This window comes from Tripterygium wilfordii, chromosome 12 (assembly GCF_013401445.1).
Source record: "Tripterygium wilfordii isolate XIE 37 chromosome 12, ASM1340144v1, whole genome shotgun sequence".
NCBI lineage: Eukaryota > Viridiplantae > Streptophyta > Magnoliopsida > Celastrales > Celastraceae > Tripterygium > Tripterygium wilfordii.
The window spans coordinates 1,290,542-1,312,284 of NC_052243.1; the positions used below are offsets into that span (position 1 = coordinate 1,290,542).

General features: G+C 37.7%; 5 protein-coding genes across 12 annotated transcripts; 2 read left to right on the forward strand and 3 right to left on the reverse strand.

Moving 5' to 3' along the window:
* Positions 1 to 3,726: 3,726 nt before the first annotated feature.
* On the reverse strand, positions 3,727 to 5,636 carry LOC120010768. Of its 5 annotated transcripts, XR_005470918.1 has the most exons (4): positions 5,179 to 5,636; positions 4,743 to 5,091; positions 4,368 to 4,540; positions 3,727 to 4,133 (listed from the first exon to the last, which is right to left on the reverse strand). XR_005470918.1 is itself a non-coding variant. In XM_038861621.1 (3 exons), the coding sequence occupies exons 1-3, from the start codon at positions 5,512 to 5,514 to the stop codon at positions 4,129 to 4,131; spliced, it is 690 nt and encodes a 229-aa protein (XP_038717549.1). In that variant the 5' UTR covers positions 5,515 to 5,634; the 3' UTR covers positions 3,727 to 4,128. The 5 variants fall into 5 exon arrangements, 4 of the variants coding, with proteins under 4 accessions (XP_038717549.1, XP_038717546.1, XP_038717547.1 ...); XM_038861621.1 differs by lacking the exon at positions 4,368 to 4,540 and having other exon boundaries at positions 5,179 to 5,634; XM_038861618.1 differs by lacking the exon at positions 4,368 to 4,540 and having other exon boundaries at positions 3,727 to 4,114; positions 5,179 to 5,632.
* Positions 5,637 to 7,477: 1,841 nt separating this feature from the next.
* LOC120010765 lies at positions 7,478 to 9,198 on the reverse strand. 2 transcript variants are annotated; one of them, XM_038861615.1, is made up of 3 exons: positions 8,721 to 9,198; positions 8,307 to 8,640; positions 7,478 to 7,765 (listed from the first exon to the last, which is right to left on the reverse strand). In XM_038861615.1, the coding sequence occupies exons 1-3, from the start codon at positions 9,108 to 9,110 to the stop codon at positions 7,701 to 7,703; spliced, it is 789 nt and encodes a 262-aa protein (XP_038717543.1). In that variant the 5' UTR covers positions 9,111 to 9,198; the 3' UTR covers positions 7,478 to 7,700. The 2 variants fall into 2 exon arrangements, with proteins under 2 accessions (XP_038717543.1, XP_038717542.1); XM_038861614.1 differs by having other exon boundaries at positions 7,478 to 7,777.
* A 179-nt stretch (positions 9,199 to 9,377) lies between these two features.
* Positions 9,378 to 14,724, forward strand: LOC120010762. Its single transcript, XM_038861609.1, has 5 exons — positions 9,378 to 9,767; positions 11,200 to 11,462; positions 12,489 to 12,699; positions 12,802 to 13,183; positions 14,432 to 14,724. The coding sequence occupies exons 1-5, from the start codon at positions 9,383 to 9,385 to the stop codon at positions 14,487 to 14,489; spliced, it is 1,299 nt and encodes a 432-aa protein (XP_038717537.1). The 5' UTR covers positions 9,378 to 9,382; the 3' UTR covers positions 14,490 to 14,724.
* A 291-nt stretch (positions 14,725 to 15,015) lies between these two features.
* On the forward strand, positions 15,016 to 16,526 carry LOC120010770. Its single transcript, XM_038861624.1, has 2 exons — positions 15,016 to 15,520; positions 15,601 to 16,526. Exons 1-2 carry the CDS (start codon positions 15,206 to 15,208, stop codon positions 15,694 to 15,696), a joined length of 411 nt encoding a protein of 136 aa, XP_038717552.1. The 5' UTR covers positions 15,016 to 15,205; the 3' UTR covers positions 15,697 to 16,526.
* Positions 16,527 to 17,158: 632 nt separating this feature from the next.
* LOC120010761 (WD repeat-containing protein WDS homolog) lies at positions 17,159 to 21,591 on the reverse strand. Of its 3 annotated transcripts, XM_038861608.1 has the most exons (6): positions 21,427 to 21,591; positions 21,052 to 21,089; positions 20,300 to 20,967; positions 19,674 to 19,775; positions 17,785 to 18,420; positions 17,159 to 17,556 (listed from the first exon to the last, which is right to left on the reverse strand). In XM_038861608.1, the coding sequence occupies exons 3-6, from the start codon at positions 20,945 to 20,947 to the stop codon at positions 17,383 to 17,385; spliced, it is 1,560 nt and encodes a 519-aa protein (XP_038717536.1). In that variant the 5' UTR covers positions 20,948 to 20,967; positions 21,052 to 21,089; positions 21,427 to 21,591; the 3' UTR covers positions 17,159 to 17,382. The 3 variants fall into 3 exon arrangements, with proteins under 3 accessions (XP_038717536.1, XP_038717535.1, XP_038717534.1); XM_038861607.1 differs by lacking the exon at positions 21,052 to 21,089; XM_038861606.1 differs by having other exon boundaries at positions 20,300 to 21,082.
* Between the last annotated feature and the right edge of the window lie 152 nt (positions 21,592 to 21,743).

The following is a 21,743-nucleotide window of genomic DNA, read 5'->3' on the forward strand; positions in this document are numbered from 1 at the left end:
TATGGTGAACAGTAAGGGTCCTTCAAATCTTTTTCTATAACATCTCCTATTATACTTTCTCGAACAGTCCCAGAGGGGATTCTTCTTATGCCGAGCACCTATCAAAAGTTCAAAACCCAAAAAATAGATCAGATGATGGAATGAGCATAACAAATAACTACAATGACCAAATCACGGTCATATCAAAAAGAAAGGGTGAGGGAGAAGATTATTTCAAATCCTTCCTGCACGGAAAAAACCATGGCAGCGGTTTCGTGAATCTATTTGTCCGACTTAGTGAAGGAGGGTTGTTTTTTTGGGATATTTGGACATAATATTCACAAGATACATTCACTGCTGAAGAGAAGAGGCTTTGCGATTTTTCGGGTTTAGATTTGGTACATCTTCTCTGACACGAACTCTTATGGCAACAATAAAAGGACACTACATACAATAAGAAGTGAAGGCATATACTCTATGTTCAAAAATCCGAATTATAAGAAACAAATCAAATAGCCAAATACAAAAAGAAAATAAGGTTGATGCTCAAGTATAATATCCAACGTATATGCACAAACTGAAATAACAATTCTATATGAGTACTTTAGTGCAGTAAACAAAACAATTGGAAAACTTTGTACACCTATTATTTCCGCCAAATCAAATTATTTCGAATATTTTTTCATGATTTTCTTAGATATGGGTGAGGGTTTTAATTTCCTAGCCCAAAACAAAAGAATCGATGCAAGCAAAATGAAAATACGCGTGAATGGACGGATACGAACCTGAAAGATAAAGATCGAAATGTGTTGCTTTGAAATTTTGACAAAGACAAATTTCTTGGTTGTCTCTGATATGCCAGAGGGGTCTCTGAAAACGAAAAACTGAATCGACTCAAGAACAATGAATATACGCGTGAACAGATGCTCCTTTGCAATTGACGAAGCGAGTGAAAGATCTCGAATGGCAAAAGAAAGAGAAGGAACATTTGAAGATTGTGATGATGAGCAAAAATTGAAGAATTGAGAGATGAAGAACGAAGAATCATACCTGGCGTACGTATGCTGGAAAACTATAACAGAAGTGTTTCAAGCACAAAATGATATCAAAAAGGCTTTAATAAATTTAAAGAATCCTTAGAAGTATAGATTAAGGAATTTCCATGCTATTAGATGGTTCACCTCTTGAACAACTAACTTATCATGATCCAGTTGCTGTCATCACTAAAACTTCTCCGACTCACCTTTCCCTCTTCCTTCCTTTCTTTACTCTCTCTCAACCATCCTGATCCATGCCTCACCACGTTCTCTTTCTCTCTCTGTCTCAATCATTCGTTTCTGCAAGGTCTTGATCAAAAGTTTGCTCGAGTTTGCAATCACAGTGAGGGGAAGAAGAGAAAATGCATGAACCTAAACTTGAGGTTTTCACGTCTTCCCAAATTTAGAGGCCACCAATTGATGAACCAAAGGTGAATCGACGGAGACGTTAAATTGAATTTGCTTTTTTAAAAAATATTTTTTCTTCCTCTCTGGTTTTTCCCACGTGGCAGCGGAATTCGTTGGGAAGCATAGTGGAGGCCTCCCTTTTATATATAGATAGATAGATTGATTACCCTGAAATCATAAACAATTTTGTCCGAGTCTTGTCCTCATGGGGAGAAGGCTATGTGGTGTACATTGTCAAATGTTTCTGTGCTATCTTCAATTGATTTCCAGGTGATGTTAAAGGCCCTATTTGGGTGGTGGTATTGACATCATAACGCAAGAGCTTCAACATCCGCCATTTCAAGATGCTGTAGGATTCAAACTAGGGTTAAGGGTTGCTGCAAGAGCTCTAAAAATTATCACTGTCTACGGCAGCTTACATATTGTATAGGCCCAAAACCATTGACCCAAAATACTTGAGCATAGGTTGAAAGGCCCAGCGAAGGCCCAAGTTGGATTGGCCCAAATATATGTCCAGATATGTACCCGGCCAAAGTCCAAGCGAAGCCCAAGGCCCACGGTTGAAATAGTTACAAGAATGGTCGTATGAGGCCCAAGGATTGTGATGCCAAACAAGTACCAGGTTGGGCCGCGTGCCCAATCGCGGCCTAACGAAGAAGCTCTTTCGTACGGTCAACATGTGTTGACCACGTGATTTGGAACACTATAAATAGAGGAGGATCCCTCCTCATTTACTCTCTCAACTACCTGGTATCTTTCTCTCCCTCTCTCTTTAAGAGTCTTTCACTTCTCTCACTAAAATATCTCTCATTGTTGACTGACTTAGTTGTTGGAGCTTGTTCAGCCGACACCACATCGGTGTCCAAGCATGACGGTCGACCTTCCTTTGATCTTGCAGGGTTGTCATTAGGCCTCGATCGACAATAATGAATTGATTGCGGATTTTAGGATCTACACATATATGACTGCCAATTCAACATCTGCCATTTCAAGATGCTGCGGACTTCAATCAAATTTTTTTTCTCACCTACCACAGTTAAGGTTTGCTGCAAGAGTTCTAAACATGGTTATTGTCTACTGAACTTACACCTATGACTCACCCTCACTGGTCGAGGAACTACTTCTACATAAGGCTCCATATATCACAATCATTATCTCTTCTATGCTATCCTTAGGCGATTTAGATAGATTCAGAATTCACAATGTAATGAACTTCAGATAACTTGAAGATAGAGAAAGATTAGAAGAAGATAGAGATTGGAAGAGAAACTTGTTTCAGACCGTATTCATGTAATAGCAAGTTACAATCAAATGGCTAAGATAGCCTGTAATATACACAGCGATTAATTTGAATCTAACGTTCACCAACTTGATAAGAGAGGAAAACTGTTAAGAGCAGAGACAAAGTCGCACAATAAAAAGTCCTATATCATACAGATTGAATGTCAACGATGGCCCACTATGTAGCCCATCAAAGATAATAAAAAATAATACTGGACTGAAGGCCCAAAGAAAAAGCCTGTGAGCTCAAGGCTGTAGTGACTAAAGCCCAAGATTAACAAGCCCAAACAACCAAGGGCAAAGAAACCTGAGCCAACCATCACTTCCAGCCAAACATCCCTCCTCATCGCGCAGAAACTCCATATCTCAACACAATGTGTTCATTATGTGGCTAAATATGTTTTGGAGATTGGCATAAGTTCAATGAAATCTTCCTCTCAATTCTCTTCGAATCTTTCCCCTCCATTTTTTTTCAAAAACTATCCAAACAAGAAAATTGAAAAGAAACTCTACGTCCCCCAAATCCCTCAATCCAAAATAAACTGAGATATTATCACTACCTGAGTTAATGTCTTAATGCTACTACTGTGTGTCTTGCATCCCAAAATATGACCACAAACCATCCCCAAATCAATGTGACATTAAAATAATCATTGAATAAAAACACACATGTAAAGGGCCTCAAGCATTTTCCAATTCATAAATCATGCATATAAAAAAAATACATAAATCAACAAAGAATATAATTAAAGGAATCCAACTGATCGTATTTCAAAAGCAATTCTCCCTGATAGGGGCATCAAAGGTCACTTTGATATAGTTCCCTAGAAGGGATTGCCACACAACCTAACATTATAGCAATTTGCCTTGCTTCCAAAACACTTTTATTTACGTTCAACACAGAACAGATTTTCTATACCTTGCCCATTGGATTTCAATAACACCTAATCAAATCCATAATTACCAAGGCCCATAGCTGAAAATCAGTCCACCTAATACATAATAAAACTACAAAAGCCGATAAGAACCAACCGCCTGTCTCCGTACTACTTCAAATTTAAATTTAGATATCCAAACAAAATTCCAACGATCCACTCACAATATCTAAACATTACCTAATTAGAGAAGGGAACAACCCCTAGTTCATAAAATCTATAATTATACTAGTCATTTTACACATGAATAAATATATGAACATCCCCTAACTGGGAACATCCTCTAGTTCATAAAATAAAATTAAACTCCAGCATTATACATAACTAGGGAACATCTCCTAACTTCATATAGTCCCCAATTATACATATCCATCTCCAAATCTCCAACTACTAGAGATTTGCTGCAACTGTCCGACACCAGCTAAGGACTTGCTCAAGTACTAATATTGTACTCATCATCATCTGACACATCATCTGCATGCAAAATGTCAAACTAGTCCTAGAGTGAGTTTATAAAATAAATTCAATTAGAACTTAACCACAGCAAAGAAGATCATCCAAACTTGTAACATGAAAAATATATATAAAAAAAAATTCTCGAAAATAACAGATAATACAATTGTCTAATCCTCAAAAATGTGTTAGCACTTTATGACTCTTACTATGGTTATTAGATAGATACACATCACGATGCAATATATAAATAACACACAACAGTTACACATACCATTAGTTTAGTGAGCCAAAATAACCAAAGGACAGTTTCTGGATCCATCATCACTTAGGTAACTTTACTTTGTGCAAACCTAAGGCATCATGTTTTGTGCATCAAGTATTCCAGTGACTGAGTTGTAAATTTTCAATAAAGAACCATCATCTTCCATGCCCTAAAAATTATAACTGCAAAGGGCAAGCAGCTTATACTAGGTGCAAAAATCCACACCCAAATAAAATTAATAAAAGAAAACTTGGTTCTTTTACAGAAAACCATGGAACATCCTATTTGATTTCGATGACAATATATTTCATAATAACAAAGCAATGCTCTGACAAAGCTGTAATCTTTTTGTTGAAACATTAAGTAAAGAAACAGAAAACTTACCAGAATCTTTGACCAACTCACAGAAGTAATCATATCCCATCATAGTAGCCTGTGGCAAGATATTTGACACCCTTTCTTCATCGTAATACTTTAAAAGACTTCGTTTAATTTCCATTTCGCAAAGGTCAACTCCTGCTCCAGTATATTCTTTCATTTCATCCTCGGTTCGATCACAAAATTGGTTCAAAGCCACTCGAAGAGAATCCGGTGAATTACCCTCTGAATTTGTCTCAACAACAAACTTGAACGAACTTTCAAATATTTTGAACCTCATTTCTTCCTCCTCAGCATTCGCGTACACCCTCTCGTATGCCTCTTTCCATTCCTGAAAGAACTCCCTTACCCGTCCCTGCCATACAAAGTTTAACTTATATAAACAAATGTCATCTAATTTCGTATACCTAAACATCCATACGAGTATTGGTTTTTTCTTCACCTCTTCCCATCTGCGCTGCAGGTACTCCTCATCACCAAACTTCTCCTTTCTAGACTTTGAGCGATCCACTTGTTCTGCGTCCCCCATACCATCCGCTTTGGCAATTTTATCAGATTCATCGATCTGTTTCTCCTCCTCCTTCTGGTCCAGGACCATACTGCTCCACGACCTGGTAGTAGGCGCCGTAGCCTTCATCGAAGAGGTTAGAAAGGGAACATGAGCTTCCCGACTGTACGAACCAATCAGGTTCCTCGATGCCACCGAGCCAAAGGTGGCCGTTGAAATAGATCCCCGTACCATAATCGCTAATCTGAACCGTAAGAAGCTCGTCAGCATCGTGATCTTGTCTTCTGATCGCCGATATCTATGAGAGAAGTAGGGCTCTCAATCTCTCAGATCAGTTTAGCTTGTTTCTTTTAAATAATTCACTTCAAGCACAAAACCTAGGGCTAGGCCCAACATTGTCGCGTCCTTCTATTAGCCAAAACACTTGTGTAATGCGTATCATCAACTATCAATTAATGAACAGCCTAGCCCAGCCCATTTCGTACAAATTTATTTCCGGCCCATTACCAGTCTAATCTCACTTGTTGATCACGGGTAATTGGGTCCGTATATTGGCCTGCCTTGTTAAATGATTTAAGCAGTGAAGCAGAGACACACATGTACAGTCCAGGCCCAATAACAACTTTAAATGTGATGTTCTTTCCATGAATCTTATTTACACCTCATTATTTACTGATGACACCCCTTAAAAAAACCCCACCTAAAAATATAAAAATGATGAGTTCACCCATTTTATGTTTTTTTTTTTCTAAAAAACACAATCTACATCCTTAAAAACCTATATTTTCAGATTACTAATTGTCTGTAAATAGATGTTTCTCTCTACAAAATCAAAGAAGAATCTCTAACGAGGAATTAACCCAATTGCCCAGTTCAAAGGAATCCGTATGAGCACAAGCTGAAAGGAAATATCATCCCTCATAAGGCTTTTATCAAACACTTTTCTTGAATCACCTAAGTCACCAATCTGTGCATGCATATTGATTAAAGAAGTGTGCACAAAGACAACATGGTGCCCAAGCTTCAAGACATGTGCATGGATCTGTTCCCCTTCATAGGCAACCCCAAATTTAGCACAAGATTTCAAAAGGAAAGGGAAACTGGGTGTTGTGGAGGCACAAACATGGATGAGACATATCTCCGAAGTGAGAAGTGGCACAAACATGGATGAGTATGGTAATGGCGAACTAGGTGTTGTGGAGGCTGATTTTGATAGCCGTTGGAGAGTGAAATTGGGAGTGGGTCTCCGTCGAAGGTTTGTGGAAGAGGGAAAGAATGATAAGAGTTAGTGGGGGTATTGATAGATTAAGGTTTTTTTATTGTGCTTAGTAAAAGGTGGAATGCAAATAAGATTCATCGTTCTTTTTAATAATTGGGATATCGTTCATTTTAGTAATTGGGGATGGGGAGTCTAAGATATTTTCTAAGTCATAAATCACGCCTATCAAAGAAAAAGGACATAAATCAACAAAGAATATAATTAATGAAAGTATTTCGTCAATTTCATTTTCTTTTCATAATTGCTTTCGGTGACGGGATCTTCAACGGGCCGGGTTTGTTTTAATCTTATTGTTTGTGTTTTGTTCTCCATCGATTTCTATCAGAGTATAGATTCATCAACTCCTATTAAATTTATATACTTTCTTAATACTTTTAGATCTACGTTACTGTCTCCAATGCTCTCCTATAAAAATATATATCATTATAAAAAAATTTTTAAAAAAAAACTACTACTATCTGCAGCTCATCATCATAAAAAAACAGCATCCAAAAAATGTCATTTCCGTTTCAAATCTTCTTTCAAGACCACAACAAAACTCCATTTGATAAAATAAAATAAAAAAACATGATTTACAAAAGTGTATTCAAAATAATCTCTCTTCAATTACATTAAAATCAATGGACCCATTGCGAAGATTAACCCAATAGATTACAAATTAACAACTTAATCAAAACTGTTACAAATCCCGACATAACTGAGACGATTTGTATTTTTCTGGATTTCACCTGTTCAGCTATTGTTCTCTTCATATTTTTAGTAAAATTAGAAACTTTACGCCAAGTCATCAGCTGCATAGTGCCGGTGCAATAAGCGCGCCGCGAAAGCGCGGGTGCATCGCTAGTTTTTCATAAAAACAACAAAAGAGACAAAGAAACATGGAAGTCTCATGTACCATATATATTCGTTGATACTTCAAAATCAAAATCAAAATCAAAATCAAAATCAACTGGATAATGACAGATTGGACCTCCAAGAAGAGCAGTCCCTACTTTACTTTACTCCTTGAAACTTGATAATGTTACCAATAAAAAGAACATGACTCCATACCACGTCAAGTTTTAGACACAGAATAAATATATGAACATCCCCTAGACAGTTCATAAAATCCATAAATAATACAAGACAAATTAAACTCCGGCATTACATAATTTAATACATTATTAGGGAACATCTCCTATGGTTCACAATTATACTCTCCAAGCCACTCATCATCTGATTCCCAATAACAGAACTCATCACCTGACCCATCATCTGCGCGCAAAATGACGCATTAATGCAGAGTGAGTTTATATAGTACATTCAATTAGAGTTCACAAAACTACGTCAAAGGAGATCATTTTGAGGCATTTATTAAATCCAAATTTGTAACATGAAAAATATATAAAAATCATGAAAAATAACAGATAGTAAAAATGTATAATCCTCAAAAATATTAACATGAACTTTGTGACTCTTACTATGGTAATCAGACAGAATACACAATGCAATAATATGTAAATATACAATCACTTAGGTGACTTAGCCAAAGGGCAGTTTCTGGTCACTTAGTTAACTTTACTTTGTGCACCTAGGCAAACCTAAAGCATCTTGTTTTGTGCATCAAGTTCAGTATACCAGTGAAATCTACCGATTTCCTAATTTCAACAAGGAACCATCATCTTCCATCCCCTAAAATTTATAACTTCAAGGACAAGGAGCTTACACTACGTGCAAAAATACACACCCAGAAAAAATTAATAAACCCAACTTGGTTCATTAAGCAGAGAAACAGAGAACTTACCAGAATCTTTGAAGAACTCACCGAAGGAATCTATTGCCAACATTACTGCCAGTGGCAAGAGTTCTTCCACCTTTTTTATTGTGTAACGCTTTCTCAGACTTCGTCTGATTTTGGCTGGGCAAACTTCATATCCTTTAGTAGGTCGTTTCAATTCCTGCTCGGTTTTATCAGCAAAATTGTTCAATCCCATTAAAAGCGTACCCTTTGAATTTGTCTCAACAGCATACTTGAACAAACTCTCAAATATTTTGAACCTCATTTCTTCCTCTTCAGCATCCGCGTACACTCTCTTCTGGGCCTCTTTCCATTCCCGAAACACCTCCCTTGCTTGTCCCTGCCAGACGAAATTTAACTTATAAATGAATGTCATATTATTTCCGTACCTAAACTTAAGGATATTGGTTTCTACTTCACCTCTTCCCAGCTGCGCTTCAGGAACCCCTTATCATAAAACTTAGCATACTTCGAGAAATCTTCTTGCATACGGCGAAGAAAAGGGTTTTGATCACTAAACTTTGAGAAACTCATATCCACTTGGTTCCCGGCCTGCCCCATACCATCCGCTTTGGCAAATTTATAAGATCCATCGATCTGCTTCTTCTCCTCCTTTTGGTCCAGACCCATACTGCTCCAGGACCTGGTAGTAGGTGCCATAGCCTTCATCGAAGAGGTCAGAGAGGGAACATGAGCTTCTCCACTATACGCACCAATCAGGTTCCTCGATGCCACCGAGCGAAAAGTGGCTGTTGGAAAAGATTCTCGGACCATAATCGCTAATCGGAACCGTACAAAGCTCATCGGCATCGTGATTTTGTCCACTAACGGATAATGCAGATCCAGAAAGATAAGTCGCCGGGGGAAATCTGAGAGAGGTAGGGTTCACAATCTCAGATCAGTTTGTTCTTTTAAATGGTTCACGCAGAAAACGTAGGGGTAAAACTGTCCTTCTATTAGCCCAAAGCACGTCTGTATCAACTATCAAATAAAACACGTCGAAATTATTTTCTGGAAAACACACAAATTAGGAAACAAAAACGAGAGAAAAAAAAAAAAACCTAAAAAAATGGAATAGGCCCATGGGCCAGAATCTCCATTTTATATTCTTCACCCATTCCTTAACAGGTGCTCTGTTTCGTTCCTGCCGCTTTCATCCCCACAAGCACAAAACTTGGACTTCGTTTATGGCGGATTCCAGTCAGGTTTACGTACCCTTCATTCCTGGCGCTCTACCTCTCCATAAGCTCAAACCTTGGACTTCGCTTATGGTGGATTCCAGTCAGGTGTACGCACCTTTCAAAGCGGAGGATCTTAATTCAACTATGCCTCAGCCTGAGCTTCCCGATGCAGAAGATCGAGCTCCCACTCATGACCCTGTTGTTCAAACTGAATCTGTACCTGGACATCCAGCTCCTGCGTTGGGTTTGGCTCCTGTTCCTGCTTCGGCTTCCTCATCTCCCGCCGGTAAGCCCTGCTTTTATACTTCTGATTTACCCCAATAAACTAACTAGTGAAGAAAAGATTTATTTTTGGAGCTTCTCGCGTGCAATATTTGTTTGTCTACTCTGCTGTCATTTCCCCCGGCATAGATTGTCCCTAATTTATGGAATTAGGGTTCATCACCATCATCTTTATCACTGTGTGCTTTAATCGGTAAAACTGTATGAGCGTGCTTGTATATATACTTGAGAGAACTAATGAGGGTTTGTTGTTATATTTACTTATAGGGTTCAGGTTTTTTTCTCCTCTATCTTTTGTCCCGGGTTCCTTGTTTAGTTTAATTACTTTCTCAGTGATGAAATTGCGGATTCTTGGGAATACTGGGTTGGCTACATAAACCACTCAAGAAATTAGTGAGAATCAATGCGACCTGTTGCCAGTCCTAGTTTTATATGCCTAATCAGCAGGGGAGGGTTAATACGTGATATGGGTCAGCTTGTGCAGCAAAGTACTTGCAAGTCATGTATCAAAGTATTTACAGTTAACAGGCAGCATAAACTAACTGTGATAATCAGAAGAATCGACTATGGACTATTTTCAGTTTAAGGAAGGCTTGAGTAAGGGAAAACAAGCATCAATTTTGTTTCCTTTTTCATACATTCCAAACCTTTCCAAAATTTATTTTTCAATCGTGTTTCAAACCACTCATGTAACAATTGGTATCGCCACCATTTTTCAGGCTGACCAAAATTGCATCTTACCCTACTTCTCCTCATATTGCATATAATCTTAGACCGGAGGTTGGTGCAGTGGGGGATCCATATATGATTATATGCATTTTTATAAGGTTATTCTAATCTTGCAGCAAAAATTTCCATTGTGCAAACATATTATTATATTATCTTGATTAAATTTCTGGAGAATAATGTGGATGTGGTAAATTGTATCTCAATTGCATTAATAAGTTTTGTTCTACTTCATAATAAAATTTTAATTGAAAGGTGTACATGGAACCTCAACAGAATATCTAAATCTAGTTTTAACTTTTAGTTTTTTGACTTGATATAATTTTACCTTTGAGATATTAGTGGCTACTGGCTACTGTTTTCTTTAACCGAAAGAATATTTGAATAGAATTGTCATTTTTACTTTGAGCATCATAATCCAATATTATTGTCTAGTTTAGTTAGTATTGAAGTTGGATGGACGAAGTCAGTTTGAATCATTAAAAAATTGTGGTCCTGGTCTCATTCATTTTGAAAGTTAGACTTCTACAACTTATGCTGATTTTTTCTTTGAACAAGTTCAAAATGAGACATATTGGTAATATTATTCTTAGGAATGATTTTGTATGAATGTTAGGTAGTTGATCATTATTTGGCTAATATGACATGAAACATGCTAATTTTTATGATGTGCTTATATCCTTTGAAGGATTAATGTCTTCTTTGCTTAGATACTCCACAAAAAATGATGCACAAGAATCGTTTGCAAGAGTACACCCAGCGGGCATCCCTTCCGTTGCCAACTTATCAAACGGTTAATTTAGGATCACAACATGCACCGAATTTTCGGTCGACTGTGCTGGTTGATGGAGCAACTTATTCCTCTCCAAATACTTTTCCACATCGAAAAACGGCTGAACAAGATGCCGCTAGGGTTGCCCTAGAATGTTTACCAGAAAAAATAAAGTATGAGGGCCCTCCTATCATTTGCGAGGTTTGTTTTATTGGAAAAACATGAATATCGACATTTGACAAGTGTTAGCATTTCTTTCTTTGTCTTGTAGTTATATCTTTTTTCTTGCAAATTGGGTTCTTGGACGATTTTAAGCATTTGATCTTTTCATATTTGTGCAGATGAACTTATTATTTGCCCTATTTTTACCAATAATAATAAAACCGTATTCATTTAAGAAGGGAAGTCAATAAATTTCTCACATGTTAGCATTTAAATCTTTCAAGCATTTAAGTTTCTTTTTCCTTAACGAAATGCATGTATGTATCTTTCAAGCATGATCTCTGAACTTTCTCACCTGTTCTCTTTCTCAGGAGACCACATAAATATTTATCCGTGGCTTTTTTTTTTTCAAAAATATATATATTTAACCCTAAACCTCACCACCCTAAACTCCAATGACAGGTGGCTTTTGTTATCTGTGGCAGTCGACCTTTCTCAGGCAACAACATAAAATACAAAAGTGCTTGAATTTTGATGCTCCACATTGTCTTAATAATCAAGAAGTGGAACTCATTTGGATATTGGGGGTTTTTGTTTGGCATTGAAAATTTGAAATTATTATTCTTGTTGCATTTTGAATTATATATTTGAAAGTTGAAGTGGTCAAGCTCCTCACCACTCTGCTCTAGTGGCAAGTGTTTGATTTGTGTCATGTCATATAAGTTTGGATGTTAGTGTTAGAGATTGTATTGGTGCCAATCGTAGATAATTTGCTTATCATCTGATAGTGCTTAGCAGTATAACTCATTATTTTTTATGCTCTTACCTGTTCTTTGCCATTTACAATCATTTATGTTTCTCTTTTCATGTATCATTGTTGCATATTCAGCAAACAACATTTTGCAAATCCATCCGCAATGAATATGCTGTCAAAATGAATTTTGACATTCCTGCTTACAACACTGTTCAGTCAGAATAACTCATTATTTTTTATGCTCTTACCTGTTCTTTGCCATTTACAATCATTTATGTTTCTCTTTTCATGTATCATTGTTGCATATTCAGGAAACAACATTTTGCAAATCCATCCTCAATGAATATGCTGTCAAAATGAATTTTGACATTCCTGCTTACAACACTGTTCAGTCAGAAGGGTCGCTTCCTTGTTTTACCTCTTCGTTGGTTTTCAATGCTGTATTTTATACCGGCAAAGCTGGAAAAAACAAGAAAGAAGCAGAGCAATTGGCAGCACGCGCTGTTATTCTCTCTTTGTTGGGTATCCTTCTTGACTTCTTGTCAACTCTTTAATGAGCAGTTATTTGTGAGTTATGTATGCAATACATGTACCTATAGTGTGGCTGAGTAATTGTTTAATCAGGTGATAATAGGACGGGAACAATTCTCTATGAAATCATAAAGTCAAAAGACAAACTTTATGCTGCTCTTCATAAAGGCAAGAACTTCCAGACTCATCACAACTCTCCTCTCGATGGAGGAAGTGCTGGACCTCATTATGGGATGCCACTTACCCAAGGCAGAGAAGTTGAAGCGTTTGTAGTTCCTGGGGCAAGTTCAGAGGCTAATCAGCCCCACCATTACTATAAGAAGCAAAAACTAGGGCCACCTTTTGTACCGAACCATCTCCCAATAACATTTGTGGCTCCAGTTTCAGCCCAACCTCAAGGAGATGGTCCAAGTTGTGCCAAAAAAGGGAAAAAAAACAAGAAAAAGGCAAAAAAGAAATTACAGACTGGTGATGAGTAAGTTTTATTTTCACTCATTTACTAATGGTGATTATATGCATCTTGTGCTTTGCTTTTGTTAGTAGTTTTTTCATTTTTGCATTCTTATTTGTGAGCTTAAGGCAGTCTAATTATTGTTTCGTAGCATGCATGTGGATGATTTTTCCCCTTCTTTTCTCTTCTGCTTTAGGAGGTTGTGATCATTTTAGTTTTATTAATATGTAACTAAATTAGCTTTTAGTTAATGTTTCTCTACAATTACCACTACTATATAGTATATAATGAAGGATACTATCACTTTTGTTCACTGTGCAAAAGAATTGCAATTGAAAAAATGTCAAGATGTCTGTAAAAGTTAACAAGAAAGGAAAATATACTTCTAGTTACGTTATGCACCAAAAATGCAGTTCTTTCATCAATGTTGAATGCTAATTTTGGCATTCAATCTATTATGGTTTCTTATATTGAGGGATTACTATTTCTTACAGCTACTGATATATGTGAAATAATTAGTCTCTCTTGAAAAATACTGAAGTGTCATTGCTGACGTTAAATTTGAAGATGGGTGTATGCCTACCAATTTTAATGCTGAACCTGCTCATCAGCTCTATGCTTCATTCTGTACATTGGATATGGTTGTGCTAAAGAATATTTGGCAAATTGGCTGAGGGTTCTTCTGGTCTTATTTGGAAACTTATTGTGATTGAACACTGCCACATTATGTGGTTGTTGATGCATCAGAAATTTAATACAATTGGCCATTTTATTTGTTGTTACATGAGAGTGGTGCCTTTGTTACAGCAGATTTTGTGGTAACTTTCTTAGTTTATGATGCTTTTTTAATGCTACTGGCCTTGGAATCCCCCCTCCCTTCTTTCCCATGCTTGTTGATGGAGAGGGTAGGATGAGAGAACTTATGGCATTAATTGAGGGCTGGTTGCTGTTCATACCTATGCTAACAATTTAAGCTGGCTGGCGTTTCCTCTTGGACATGCATGTCCTGTGCACCATATGCAGGTGCTGCTTGTTTGTATCTGCGGCGAAGTATTTTAGATATTCTTTTATTTAACATGTTTTGTCATAAACTACCTAACCAAATTGTGTGGCTCAGGCCTCTTTAAGGCAATTGGTGTGTGTCTTCGACTCTTCTACATATTTGTAATTGTTCTTTTTCTGTACATGTGGTACCCCCATGGATTTGTCTTTTAAATATAGACAAGTTAATCTTCACAGAAATAGTAAAGGTGAATTCTTTTGATCTTGCAGATTGTCTCTTGCTGTGTTTCCTCCGAGTCAAGACCCACCTTGTTCGGTAGCCCAATGAATGGTGCAAGTCTAATGCATAATTTTTGCAGGAATCCTGTTTTGTGGTGAACATGGACTCATGTAAAAATAAAAATAAAAAAGGTTTAGTGATGTTTGGCATATGTAACATGGTTTAACTTTTCTATGTTTTGAGACGAGGTTTCTTTGAGGTACTGACCTCTATCATCCACCAACGAAGCAACTTATTATTATTGTTTAGGTTTATGTTTTAACAATTCAAATCTTTCCTTCAAGTGGATTATTCCTTCCAATCAATTAGGGTTTTTGAGTGAAGGCAGGAATCAAATTTGAGACCTAATTCTGATCTCTTGAATCACTGAAAAACATTGCGGGCTGAAATGCCTCAGCCCCCCATGAATGGATCAAGCTATGGTACTGCAAGAGTATTTGAAATGGCATCAGTCAACGGAACATTATATTATCATCTCAATGTACATATACACAGTTCAAATATGAAGGATCTCTTGCTTGATGTTGATTAGTCAGCCGCAAGCAAGCAGTAGTCTGTTTGCAGGAAATCCCAAGTGTTTTATTTGATACATGATACACAAGTGCTTTACTTGATACACAAGTCTTTTGGGCTAGGCGGACAATTTTACCCTAGGTTTTCTCTGTGAAATATTTAAAAGAACAAACTGATCTGACATTGAGAACCCTACCTCTCTCACAGACATCGGCGACACCGATAAGTTAGTGAACAAAATCACGATTCCGATGAGCTTTGTACGGTTTTCAACGGCCACCTTTCGCTCGGTGGCATCGAGCAACCTGATTGGTGCGTGTAGTCGGGAAGCTCAGGTTCCCTCTTCGATGAAGGCTACGGCGCGAACTACCAGGTCGTGGAGCAGTGTTACGGCGCGAACTACCAGGTCGTGGAGCAGTGTGGTCCTGGACCAGAAGGAGGATGAGAAACAGATTGATGGATCCGATAAAATTGCCAAAGCGGATGGTATGGGGGACGCAGACCAAGTGGATGACCCAATGAACAAGTTTCGTAATGAGGACTTCCTGCAGCGCAGCTGGGAAGAGGTGAAGAAAAAAACCAATACCCGTATGCATGTTTCCGAAATTGTATGACATTTATTTATAAGTTAAACTTTGTATGGCAGGGACGGGTAAGGGAGGTCTTTCAGGAATGGAAAGAGGCATACGAGAGGGTGTACGCGAATGCTGAGGAGGAAGAAATGAGGTTCAAAATATTTTGAAAGATTGTTCAAGTTTGTTGTTGAGACAAATTCAAAGGGTAATTCACCGGGTTCGCTTCGATTGTGTTTGAACCAATTTTCTGATCTAACCGAGGATGAAATGAAAGGATATACTGGAGGAGTAGGAGGAGGAGGAGTTGACGTTCGCAAAATGAAAATTAAACGAAGTCTTTTAAAGTATTACAGAGAAGAAAGGGTGCCAAATATCTTGCCACTGGCTGCTATGATGGCATATGATTACTTCGATGAGTTGTTCAAAGATTCTGGTAAGTTCTCTGCTTCTTTACTTTTAATGTTTCAACAAAAAGATTACAGCTTTGTCATTGTGCGTTTCATCTTGTTTTTAGAGAGCATTGCTTTGTTATTATGAAATATTTTTTCATCAAAAGCAAATAGTATATTCCACAGTTTTCTGAAAAAGAACCAGTAAAAATGCCAAAGCGGATGGTATGGGGGAGGCAGCTCAGAAAAGGGTCCTTTGTTTAATATTCTTGAGGATTAGACATTTTTACTATCTGTTACTTTTCGTGATTTTTATGTATTTTTCGTGTTACAAATTTGGATTTAATAAATGCCTCAAATGATCCCCTTTGCTGTAGTTTAGTGAATTCTAATTGAATGTCCTATATATATAAACTCACTCACTCTGCCAATAATGTGACATTTTGCGCTCAGATGATGATGTGTTAGGTGATGAGTTCTGTGATTGAGTATCAGATGATGAGTGGCTTGGAGATGGACATGTATAATGTATTAAATTATGTAGTAAATTCGGGGCTCTTCTTCTTGGAAGTCCGATCTGTGATTATCCAGTTGATTTTGACTTTGGTTTTGAAGTGTCAACGAATATATATGGTCCATGAGATTTCCATTTCCATGTTTCTTTCTCCCTCTTTTGTTGTTTTTAGGGAAAAAGATTTTACTGTTTCTTTCTCTTGGCTTGGTCTTGGCTGGTGTTGGAAGCAGCTACCATATTAGTCGTTGGGACAAAACGCTTATAAGAACAAACAACCTGAAAATATGGGGTTGTGAACATTAGAATAGGCAATAAATCCAAAGAGTATGCAGACATGCATATCCAATTAGGCAAAATCAAAACTACTGCAATATCCATGTTCCAGAAATAAGATGGATCTATGGGACAAAGGAGAGACCAGAGAAGATGTTTGATGCAAGTGAGAGGACGAGGAGAGAAGAATACATAGTGCAGGAGGGAAAAACAGAGTCCAATGCATTGTTGAAGAGGCGAATTAATGTAAACGACGGGTTGCAATGTTTTCCTTCTCCAGAAAATCAGCATGTTTCCTAATTTCATGAGAAAAAAAATTCTCCCTCTTCAGGAAAATTCTCAGAGATAGATAAAGAACCCTTTGCGGGGGTAGGGGCGATGTAGCAGAGTGGATCAACAGTTGTGAAACAGGATACCAAAAGTTTTTTCCACAAATTGAAAATGGTAAACAGGTAAAGCAAACAGACACTTTAGCCTAGTTCCTTTTCAAACTATGTAAAAGAACCACAGTTACAGGGATGTATACACAACAAACAATATGAAACAAAATTGGAAAGGAGCCGCTGGAAGGCAGTAAGTTACAAATACACTAATAAATAGCACAAAAAAAAAGAAAGAAGCTATATACATGAGACCAAAACTTTAAATTCATGATTTATCTAGTTCAAATGAGCTGATCAGGCAGTTTTCCTTTTGGATTGGCTTGGTCCCCAAATACGGATTGTGTGATCATCACTAGCCGATGCCAACATCTGATGCCTTCTAGGATTCCAGCTCACACAGTTTACAGTCATTGAATGGCCAAATAGAACCTCTATTGGCCTGGACACTTGCTGATTCCAGATGTAGACCTGTTTATGTATAATCATACCGATTAAGATCCTATTGTTTGACAAGTGATAGGAAAAGGGAAAAAAAAAAAAAAACCAAAAGATTGACCAGGTGTATGTGCTAAGCGTGTTTGTGCATTACTGGGTTTGCATGGCTTTCAAAGGCGCAGAAGTGAGGAGGAAAAATACAGTGAGTGTGTGCAACCAGGGAAGCTATGTACATATGACAACAGCAGCATAGTATCATACCTGCGAGTTCTCACTACCACTGGCAATAAAAGAGCTATTCACTCCACCAAAGCATGAGCGTATCACATACTTGTGTTGCTTGTGACCCGTATACTTCAAAGGTTTCTCGCATTTTCCAGCAACATCCCACAAATGGATCTCTTGGCTGTTTAGGTTGACGATAAAGTATTTACTATCTGCGGAAATTGAAAGGGATGTGATTGGGTGCTCCTCTGATATGACGTTCTCGGCATTTGTCCCCAAATTTAATATCCGTATTTCTTTATCTGAGGATACAGTGACGAGGTTTTCCCCATCTGGTGTCACCGCAAGATCCACAACCTTGGGCATTCTCATCCCTTTCCATGCTTTTATCTCACTCCCATCACAGTCCCACATGTAGATACCCTTTTCAGGTTCAGAACTGCCACAAACAAGCCGCTTCGAGTCAGGAAACCAAGCACATGAGGTCACAATGAAGCCATGATCCCCAAATGTATGCTTGCATGTACCTGTCTCGACATCCCACAGTTTGAGGACTTCTACATTTCCACACGTCAGTAACTTCGTATCATCAGGGCTCCATGCTACAAAAGATACAGGATTTTGGTGGCTTCGTAGTGCGTGTTTCATAGTCAGTTTTCCATCTTCCAGCACCTAGCATAGAGTAACAAATTGGATCAGAAAGCCTAAACAATTTGAACTTGAATATCCCTTTTTTACGCATTAAAACGTGATTGAAGTTATAATTACAAACCCAAAATTTAATCAGTATATTAAGCAGTACTGCAGTAAGCACGTATAGTAAAAAGTCAAACCACAGAACAAGGCACAAGAAATGGTGGTTGGCCTGGGAACGGCAGACATAAGCAGGCTCAACCACATTGGGAGATATTTTCCTTCGTTTGAACCTGTTACACTCCAGTTGATGTCAAGCAATTTTCGCACTTCAAATATTCGCCATTGTTATAACATCCGCTTCTAATGTCGGTTGTAACTTTGTGTGGTATAGAGGTTTATTAATGAAGAAAAGGTGCACCAGCCAGTTTGGGCAGACTAATTTCCATCTTTTTGTTTCAATGAAGTATCTCTTTATTCCGTACCCCAAGAATGCATGCCTCAGCCAGCATGTGTTATAACAGAGAGGTTTGACCTTGGGTCTGTTAGGCTATAATGATATTTCCTTAATACACAAAAGGACAATCTTCATCGTAAGATAGTTTTTCTGGAATTTCAGACAGCTTTGGAAACAAGATTCTATCATAAAACTGTATAGCACAACTGCAGTTCAGGTTTGGACAGAGAGAGTGCATAAAGGGACTGCACAAGTGACCCCTAGCTCCAAATTAATGAAAGGAATATGTGGGGATGCTACGGGATGTTTGTCATCGTGAGCCCCCTCAAGGAGTAAGTGTGTACCAAGTGACTACTAGACCAGCCTAAGTCAATGAGCTGAAGGACATGATTATATGTCATCATACTAAAACCAACATTAAGGCTACTCTAGAATTTTTTTAAAAAATGATTAGATTTAAACGACACCTAAAAATAGATTCCGTAGAAAGTTACTTTATGTGTCCATCTAAGGCAAAATACCAGTGCATAAGAAGGTCACTGCGGGGTCGGGGATAGACAAGATGTTCGTAGACCTTACTTTATGCGTCCATCTAAACTACTTTATTCCTTGACATTCCATAAAAAAAAAAAAAAAAAACCTAATGAAGTATTAATGATTAAAATAAAAGATTTAGTCATTAAGAAATTTCAGTCTAAATGAATAAACTGCCAAACAGTGCCACATGGCCACCAAATATTCATTAAAGTTGCTCGAGGTCAGAAAATTGGGACATATACCCCTGAAGAATTATTTACGTTAACATAATTCCACAGGATAAGGTGAGAAAGAGTACCTTCCATATAATGGCAGTGCAGTCACTTGATGAAGAGGCTAAATACTCCCCATTATTAGAAAATTGTACAAACCAAACTTCATTCTTGTGCTCAGTCAAGATCTGTACAAATTGCACAAATGTCAAACAACAGCTAAGTACCATATAGCAAAGGGGAAAAAATGCTAAACAAAATCAAGCTGTCCAGATGACTTAATTGGCATTCCAAGGACTATACCAAAATAGACTTTTGGTCATTATTGAAGAGAGAAATCATCTTGAAGCATGACAGCAAGAACATCTTGTACATTTCTCAACTAAATCAATGCACAAGATACATATCAAATTCAAAAGCTCTTCATGTCACAACATTGGGATTAAAAGTATTCCAACAATAGATGAAATCCTAAGTCTCCTTCCAAATTTTATAGTCACCTAAACTGCAATGCATACTCTATTCATAAAAAGCTAATAAGAGTGAACAGAATCAAACATTTTGGTTTTGGAGATGTTGGCTTTGACATTGTCTTCCTATGGTGAAAACATATCATCACAAGAGAAAAAAAATGTTGATAATGGGTATTAGTAAAAAGAAAAGGAGTTGGATGAAGAAGAAAAAAGGATTTTGACAGAAAGAAGAAACACACCTGAACAGTCTCAGTAGGGATTTGGTCTCTACTACAGCAATGGTCCTCGTAAATCGAAACTGTGTCGCCTGTATTGTGATATAAACAAGAATCCATCTGGGCCAAAATGGCAGTTTCAACCAAGTGTTCCAACCTTCTTTGAGGTACCACAGTGGGAGGAGGAAGCAATTTTTCCAAATCCAGTAACAACGTTTTCCTCAATTCATGAATGACACATTCATCTATCTTTCCCAACTCCTTATCATTCATGGAAAGAATGCTATAGGCAAGGTTGTGAGCCTTCTCCCTTCCCACGTGTAATGCGGGAATCGTTTTCCTCAAGACAGACAGTGCTAAAGAATCATCCCCACGATTCAAATACTCCAACAAACACTGCTTGAACACAAGGTACAAAGCAGAAGTTCTCGTCTCACCCGTCAAATCCATAATTGCAGTGAGGGTATCAATGCAACCGTCCCAATTTCCATCGAGTGCATGTGATTCCAGCAGCTCGAACTCTACAGATTTGTATGAAATTCCTGACTCTGACTCCAAACAAGAAGCAGACTTCCCGTACCCCAATGAATATAAACACTGAATAATAACTCTGACAAACTCGTGCCTCTTAATTAGACCTTTTGGACCAGTACCACTCTGCTGATTCTCCATGGATGCAGTATTTTCGCAAACTACATAACATTAAGAGTGTCACCTTTCAAAAGAAAGATACCCATTTTGTCGACTAGCCATGAATAGAAAGTCATGAACCTTACAAAAACAGGCAGCAGATTCTAAACCAGAGATCTGAATCCTACAAAGAAAATCAAATATTCTATTCAGAGAAGTTCCTAAAATATAATAGTTTGAAACTTTGAATGAGCATAGAATCAAAACTAGCTCCCTATATATGCAAATATCAGAATTCAATATACAAATAACATAAAAAAAGATTGAAAAATCAAACTCCATACAGAAAGACCATAAAGAATAAAGTATCTTAAAGACTACACAATAAATCCAGTAGCAATCAAAGAAACCATAGAAACTAACCTAACCCAATAAGCCCTGAAAGATTCAGGCATAATTCGAAAGCCAAAGGAGGCACAACAACTTTGATTGTTGCAGAGAGAGGAGACAGGAGGACATACCTTCGTCGGAAATGGAGACTGGCTGTGCGGTAATGAGTCGTTGCGTTTGAAGGAGAGCTCGCAAAACCGAATTTTCAGAGTGTCAACTGTCGATTAGGGAAGAAACGAGAAAGCCCCTACATGCCAGTTCGGCAAGACACGCCGTGTTAAAATGACCTTAAAACGACGTCGTGTAATTGCACTGGATTTACTTTGTGTCGTTGCCTACCCAAAATTGGGACCGGGCCAGCGAGCTCAGTCATTCCTCTCGAGCTGTTGAGTTAGACACATATAATTCAAATTAACTTGTCAACTCCTCATATATGTACATGGAATCT